The 8,181-nt window shown below is 37.5% G+C and overlaps 1 protein-coding gene across 1 annotated transcript; it reads right to left on the reverse strand.

The window, feature by feature from the left end:
- vcam1b (vascular cell adhesion molecule 1b) lies at positions 1-7,590 on the reverse strand. The gene is made up of 9 exons (XM_041217716.1): positions 7,444-7,590; positions 6,696-6,974; positions 6,109-6,411; positions 5,278-5,544; positions 3,623-3,901; positions 2,656-2,976; positions 1,997-2,263; positions 1,077-1,334; positions 1-986 (listed from the first exon to the last, which is right to left on the reverse strand). Exons 1-9 carry the CDS (start codon positions 7,496-7,498, stop codon positions 796-798), a joined length of 2,220 nt encoding a protein of 739 aa, XP_041073650.1. The 5' UTR covers positions 7,499-7,590; the 3' UTR covers positions 1-795.
- Positions 7,591-8,181: the final 591 nt, after the last annotated feature.

Below are 8,181 nucleotides of genomic sequence, written 5' to 3' on the forward strand. Positions count from 1 at the left end.
TTCATATTTAGGTACTTCGTGAAACCGGTATTTCAGAACATTATAAGGTGAACAAAATACAGATTCTCTACAAAATTTTATACAATGAAAATAATATCAATATTATTCATTAATAAAAAATAAAAAATAAAAAATCACATGTTTTGCTTTTCCTAGTACCTTCATTTCATACAACTATGACAACGGTTTATGTTTTTCTATATTGACAAAAACAATTGTTTAACGCACAGTGCATTCCCACCATGTAAAATAGTGTTTAAATATAAACAGTTCCCTCTCCTTTCCTCATATATAAATATATTACACATAAAAATAGAGTGTACAAGTGGTACAAGAGGAGTACAAGTGGTCAGTCCCATACTTAACGTCAAACTCTGTTACTGATTGAATTCAATCAATTGACTACAATTTTTGCCATCCATCCTCCAGTGCTAACCCAGACAATATATACCTTACTATTCACTGACAGAGATAAAGCTTTCATTTTCTAGTGCGGACATTTGTAATTACAGCAGTACAAATGTGACCCATGAAATGGAACACAGAACTATATAAATACAGCAAGAACAGCTCACAAAACCTTTGACATGTTAAAGTCTTGTTTGTTAAAGTCTCTCAAGTTCCCCTATTGTTCAAAACTTGGTCTCATGAAACAAGGCTCATCACCAGCAGCCCCTAAAGCAATCTCAATTGAGTCATTCAAGACCTCCATCCTGCTGGATGCAGTTCCTTCAAGTTATAAGATGCCCCGGTGTTTCATTTTCATCACTTCCATAGCTCAGAATCATGTGTTCTCTAGACAGCAGCTGGATTCAATTGTGTTAACTCATAGGATCCTCGACTCTTTGCTTGCCATAAGAGGCGTACAACAAAGAGAGCTGAAGCTGCTACTATAGCTGCTGAGGCTACTATGGCTACTATGGCTGCTATGGTAGGGATTAAAATATCCAGGTAAGGAGGAGATTTCTTCTCCTCAAGTCTTTTTCCTGGAAAGAAAAAACATTTGTTTAATACAAGTGACAAAACGGAAACATAATCAAAATCAGACCATCAAAGTAGTGCATGAAGTGTCTTACCAACGTGGATCTCAATGACTTCAACCTCGTAGCCCACGTCGTTGGACACGTTGATCTCGTAAAGGCCGGTGTCGTTCATGGACAGGTAATAAAGCTCAAAGGTGCCGTTGTTGGAGCAGAAAGTCGTTCCATTGCTGACTTTCTTCAAGATGATTGTCGGGGCAGGGTAGCTGATGGTTTTGCATGAAATGGTGATATTCTGTCCTTCTAACACCTCTGAAGATGGATACACCAACACTGTTGTATTCCTCGGGGGAACTGTACAGAACAATGATAAATCAGAATACACAAAACACTGAATCGTGAAGTCCCTACACTGTACATGTTATCCCTCCTTCTGCTTGCTGTAGAGACAACCTTGCCATTAAGACTTCTCCTTGTCTCTTTCAATTTGGAACCAGTTTACTATTTAGACCATCACAGTCACAGTTTCGCTGACTTCCTCCAGTCTTAAATGAACTCAAATTTGAAAGAGAAAATTCCACGTTACAAAATGAGAAGTTGGTTTAGTAAAAATAACAGGTGTTTCTCTTCTAGCAAAAAAAAAAACTTTAGAAAATATGCCCCTAGCAGTGAAAAATGATGGTAAAGCCTTGGGGGACTTAATTACATAATGACTGAACATATAGGTGAAAAATTACATAAAACGTTTTTAAATTTTAGTTTTAAAGTAGAACACCGCTGAAAATTCCAGTCATAATATTAACATGCTGTGACATATTATGAAATTTCCAATATCTTTAAATGAGTTCCATTGCATTGCAGTGGCGGTGAGGAAACTAAGAACTTGTGACTTCACTGTGCCACTACTCAACCAGAAGAGGAAGTGAAAGAAATGTGACATTTTAGTACAGTACATAGCAGAACTTAAAATATACCATTCCTTTATATAAGAGAAAAGGGGTTTTGAGGACACTGACCTTTAACGGAAATCTCAACGCTTGCTTTCTCACTGCCGACCTCGTTGGTGGCTTCACATTCATAGAGCCCCGCGTCGCCCAGCTGAGTTTCATTAATTGTCAGTGAGCCGTTGCTGGACTCCAGCTCTCTGTCGCCAGTTGGGCTCTTCTTGCGCAGAGTGAGGGTCGCTGCTGGGACACTGCGGGAGGCACAAGAAACAGTCACGCTGTCTCCTTCTTTCAGTGCTTCAGCTGGGTACACGGAAATGGAGGTATTCTTGGGTGAAACTGCAAGAAATGAGACACGTCATTTAACCTTCATACAGTACAAAAGAAGGCGGCAGTTTTACCATGAACATGTAAGTAACAAGGTGTGTATATACTGTTCTTCGGTAGGACTTTCAATGAGAGCTTTGAAAACCACACCCCCCAAACATACATCAGACAGCTTTCAGTGAAAGCTCTACAATAGGAAGTATATACTACTGGTAGAATGGTACAACACGTGGCAACATTGGTCACAATGGAATAAAAAATGGAAATCTCGGCATACTCTGCATAAGGGAACTTATCATTATTATTACAATGATTATTTCCCTAAACAAAAATGGAGACATGTTCTATTGTTCTAAGATGCCCATGTACACTATCATGAATATATGTAATCCACAGTAACTTACATTGTATATGAAGTGATTTTGTAGAAGCTTTGCTTTTCTTCTGGTCTGGGATTCCTTCCATTTTGAAAACGGCTTTGCAGGTTACTTCTTTTCCACTGTCCTCCATTTTCGGTACAAAGGTGTACATCGAAGTTAAATTGCTCACGTCGTTGTTTTTGACGTAGACTCCTTCGTTGTCTCTCTTGAGGACACGTTCCCCGTCCAGCCACTGAATCTCCAGGTACTCTGGAGGATATACATCCGGGACTTTGCAGGTGAGAGCAGTTTCTTTCCCTTCCTGAAGAGGGACGTGGAATTCAATTACAGGATCGCTGGGGAAAGCTGCGGGTTGAAGACAGCCCATGGGTTATTCATGCTGCTGTACTCATTTGTTCAACCTGTATTATTCTTAGAACAGCATCCAAAAAGAGTCTTTGTCTAACTTTCTAAATTTATATATTATATTATATATTATTAAATGAGTCTTAACAGGAGGAAATTAAACCAATTCTTTTTTAATAAACACACATGGATGATGCCAATGTCTAGGCCCACACCCAACCAAAAATAATGTTTTATTAAAGTCTTTAAAGGCTGTTTTAATCAACTAAATTTGCAGTTCGTGATGTTTTTTTTTTCTTTCATATTTCCAAGTACAGTTTACCTAATATAATGTGTAGAAACACTCAAAACACGGTCCTAAAAACTTGACAGTACATTTTCTGTTTGTAATGACACATTGGAAAGATGGTATTCATGTATGGATAGGCTAGCTAGCTAAGCCAACGGTCAGATGTCTATCTTACCATGAGTGAGGACTGAAGCAGTGTGTTACTACAGTACTTTTAGGCATCTTTGTTATGGGATCCCAGTTACAGCTATCAGACTCAATGACAGAATAGGCACCTGCCTGTGCAGTGCAATATTACAATTAGATCATTGCATTTCTAAATTAATCATACATGATTGAATATTGTGTGTTACTTACAGTACACTTTTATTTGTGTCGAGCTTTCCTTAACCACAGACCCACACTTGACCTGGCATCTGTAGGTGTTTTCCTGGTCTGTTCCCACTGAAGAGAGGGAGATGCGGGACTCGTTGCCCTTGGTCTCAGTCTTCTCATACAGAGGACGGTCTGTCGGGTGTTTCCAGGTGAACTGTGGGGAAGGGCAGTCTGTGACTCTGCAGATCAAAACCAGCTTGCTCCCCGACTCTACAGTTAACTCGCGTTGAGGAGGATCCATTTCCACTTTAAATGGAATTGCTTTGGGGAGAAAAAGAAGTGATTATTGAAATTAACATCGAATTAAGGTAGCTTATTTTATATCTTTAAAACACCCAATCAAAATATATAAGGTAAAACAATGGAATTTTAATGCACTAGTTATACAACAAGCATTAGCTAAACAATGTTTTTCTAAGCTTCTACCTGTAATGCACTGTTTTCCATAGTTATGTTTTGTACAGTACATACCATAGTAAATTACACTAGTTTAAACTTGAAAGCATATATTATAATCTACACCCAGAATGCAGTAATAAGAATAATAACAATGTCAAGTTACAAATACAACTCTAAACCTTACCTCCTGTTAAAAACACAAGCAGCAAGATTGCTTTAAATAATCCCCTGAGTGCCATTACCAAGCCTTATACTCTGCCTGTTCACCTGTGCTCTGTATCTCGTTTGTTTGTTTGACAGACATAGCCAACATTTTTATAGAGGCTCGAGGGTGGAATTTCCTTGAGAATAAAGTTCACACCCCTGTAAAGTACATTTCAGCTGTGAATTCCCCTTTTATTAATCTATTGTGCACACTGCTCCCCCTATCTTTCATGAGCAGGGGCCGTCAGTTGAGCTTCCCTTTTTAGACAGTGAAAGCAAAGCAAAGTCAAGTGAACTCACAGAGAGCAGCTATACTCAAAATACATGTGTGTTCAACTGAGGAAAACATGCATTTCGTGTTAAGTCTCTATGACTAGGAACAATTATCTGCTTCGTGTCATAAAGGAGAAGTTCAATTACAGTATTTCAGTTTTTTGTTATATCATTTTATACTGTTAAATTTTGTGTATTCACATCTGAAAACATGTCTCTTGGTTCAAAATTCGACCCTCTTTGATAAGTATCAACCTTAGTAAAAGTTATTGTATTAGCTGAAAAAAAGCGTGGAAATTGACCGTGGTATTAGACTTTTACAAAAGGAGTAATGGTACTTTCCACTCATTTATTGTAAAGTGTAATAAACTTTTTCAAGCATTGTGCTAACAAATTTTAAAACAGCACCCGCCCCCAGTTCCAGTTTCTGTTGGTCTAAACATTTTGTATTTTAACTTGACTTAAGAGGAACTACGACAGACCAAGTAAGATATGAGATCATTTGTGGGTTCCCTTTTATGGGCACTGAAAAGTCATGCAGATTTTAAAGTGAATAGTAAGATCACGGGCAGACTGTTTACTTTTACTGACAAAACACAAGCTTTAAAACCGAGGCAGGAAACCACCCCTGTCAGGAGTAATGTCATGAGCCCAACAAAAATTCCCCTTTTCAGTGGGTAGGAGTTTGTTTTGAAGATGTTAAATCTTACAAACCCCAAATGCAACCATAAAACATTATATTTACTATGTGTGACACTAACCTTCAACAGAAATGTTGACAGTAGCATTCTCACTGCCGACCTCGTTGGTGGCTTCACATTCATACAGCCCCGCGTCGCCCAGCTGAGCTTCATTAATTGTCAGTGAGCCGTTGCTGGACTCCAGCTCTCTGTCGCCAGTTGGACTCTTCTTGCGCAGAGTGAGGGTCGCTGCTGGGACACTGCGGGAGGCACAAGAAACAGTCACGCTGTCTCCTTCTTTCAGTGCTTCAGCCGGGTACACGGAAATGGAGGTATTCTTGGGTGAAACTGCAAGAAATGAGACACGTCATTTAACCTTCATACAGTACAAAGGAATGGTTTAATACAGCAACTTGAATGACACTCTTAAATGTAATAGGCAATGTAAATCATGGAAATGAATGCTTCCTAATAGTTATTTTCTAATGAAAAATTAATTAACACCACAATAATTAGTCTGCCAAACGTAATGTGTTTTTATCAGTTTCAGAAAATTACTTTTCACACAGATTTTTAAATTAACTATTAGTTTTTTTTTTTTTGTTTTTTTTTTTAAATGCCCTTTAATATTATTAATATTAGACTGGGGTTAAACAATTTGACATTTTCCTTCAGACTTTTGTTTGAGTTTTGAGTGAAAGGCTCGAGAAAGTAAATGGGAAAGGAAAGTATACCTTGAACGGTGATTTCTATGTTTGTCCAGCTGCTCCCTAGAGCATTACCGGCATATCAGACAATTACACATGGGCCAGCTTGTTTTGCTGGGTTATAACGCTATGCTCCTTTGCAGTTGGGAAATAGAAAATAAAATACCATTACAATCACTGAAATATGTAAGATGGTGCTACTCACAGTGTACATCAAACGTTGTAGTGGTAGTTTTGGTTTTTCGTTCATCTGGTATTCCTTCCATTGCGATTATGGCTTTGCAGGTTAGTTTTTTCCCAGTTTCTTCAATTTTGGGAACGAACTTGTAAGTTAATGACAAAGCGCTGCTATCCTGGTAGTCTGATTCTTTGAGGACACGTTCCCCTTCCAGCCACTGAATCTCCAGGTACTCCGGTGGATACACATCCTGGACTTTGCAGGTGAGAGCCGCTTCTTTCCCTTCCTGAAAAGGGGCGTGGGGTTCAATGACAGGATCGCTGGGGCAAGCTGCGGATTAAAGACAGCACAGTCGGTTATTAATGCTACTGTATCTATATGTTTCTAGATAACTATACGTTTAAAAAGGACCCTACCTCCTGGATAGTTTCTGTAGGAACCACTGATTTATGGCACTGTGGCAATATTTTATTTATTTTTAAAGAGACTGCTTGAAAGTATAGTCCGAACCAAGGTATAAACCCAGACTTGCAATGTATAATTTAAGGAGCGTTTTCATCATTGAATCATGCAGTCTATTAATAAAGAATAACTTCAAAAACGATCTTACTTACAGTACACTTTTACTTCAATAGACTTCTGTGCTCTCTGTGATCCACACGTCACTTTACAGATGTAAGTGTTATCGTTCTCTCTGAGCACAGGTGTAAGGACAGCACGCGACTCTAATACGTCGTTCTCGAGCTTCATGTACATCGGTTTATCTTCCAATGCTATCCAGCTGAATGTCGGGGAAGGACAGTCTTTGGCACGGCATGTAAGAACCAGGTCGCTTCCATTCTCTACAGTAATCCTACGTTGAGGTGGCTCCATTTCAACTTTAAATGAAAGTACTGTAAAAACAAAAAACAAACAAACAAAAAACAATATTGAAGAGCTTAACGTACTCTACTTGAATCTAGGCTGAAACATCACTGAAAGCACAACTAATTTACCACACAATTACGGCAGCAATTTAAACAAATGTTTTAAATTATATTGTTTCATATAATTTCATAGGACTGACAATTGGTAAGCCATATTTTGCATTATACTTGTAATACATTTTTTAAAGATACCTTTAAAAGAGCACAGACTCAGTGAATTCGATACCAAAAACAACTGCTCCATTGGAATTTAAGTTTCAGTATGAACTATAAAAGAAAGGAATTGGAAGCTAGCAAAATAGTTATGAAGTTATGACGACATGTGTTTTTTAATTATTATTAATTTCAATGATAAAAACAAAAATGCAATTGCATGCATTTTTCTATTAATTAATGGTGCGTCATGCATACTGCTGATATAAAGTGTTAAACGTACCTGTAGTTAAAAAGATGAACAGCGAGACCACGATGAGTTGTGAATGGAATCCCATTGTTAATATTATAAATTATCAAGTGGATTGATATTGTAGGCATATATTGAAAAACTAACTCTGATTGTTGTTTTATTATTATTATTATTATTATTATTATTATTATTATTATTATTATTATTATTATTATTATTATTTTAATTTTTTAATCTGCTCCGAGTTTTCTCCTGTGATTTGTTCTGATTCAATGAGTTTCTGCAACTGAAACTGTACGTTATTTATACTGAGTCTCAGGAAAAACAAAAATTCCCAGAAAAAAAAAAAAAAAACATACGACTTTTGGACAGTAAATCTTAGATACTATGAGTATGAATTCCCCTAATGTTACTTAACGGAGCTCTATTCTCCCCCTAGCGTCCAGAAAATGGTAATGTTATGTTATATTTCCAGCCATCGTCTTCACCAAACTCACTACGCATGCAACGCATTTTACACAACTCCGAGAGCATGTAAAAGGTTGTTTTTTTTTTTGTGTTTTTTTTTCCCCTAACATTTAGGTTTTCATGAAAAAAATAATGTGCACAGTCTGGTTCTCTGATGGCAGAATTTCTACTCTATGACACTTTTGTTCATATTTTGCTAGATCTGGATTTGGAAGCACTGCCAACCAATCACCTTATGTCAGCTGTCGTTCAAAGTCTATATAATCTACTGTTTTACCCAAACTGACTTGCAATAGGGAG

The sequence above is a fragment of the Polyodon spathula genome, chromosome 18 (genome assembly GCF_017654505.1).
Source record: "Polyodon spathula isolate WHYD16114869_AA chromosome 18, ASM1765450v1, whole genome shotgun sequence".
Lineage (NCBI taxonomy): Eukaryota > Metazoa > Chordata > Actinopteri > Acipenseriformes > Polyodontidae > Polyodon > Polyodon spathula.

What these genes read in the sequence shown, in the direction of transcription:
- vcam1b (XM_041217716.1), bottom strand. Translation starts at nt 7,498, where the DNA reads ATGGGATTCCATTCACAACTCATCGTGGTCTCGCTGTTCATCTTTTTA. An exon ending in AAAATCACTTCATATACAAT is followed by an intron (nt 2,264 to 2,655) that starts GTAAGTTACTGT and finishes CATTTCTTGCAG; the next exon opens with TTTCACCCAAGAATACCTCC. An exon ending in AGTCATTGAGATCCACGTTG is followed by an intron (nt 987 to 1,076) that starts GTAAGACACTTC and finishes TTTTCTTTCCAG; the next exon opens with GAAAAAGACTTGAGGAGAAG.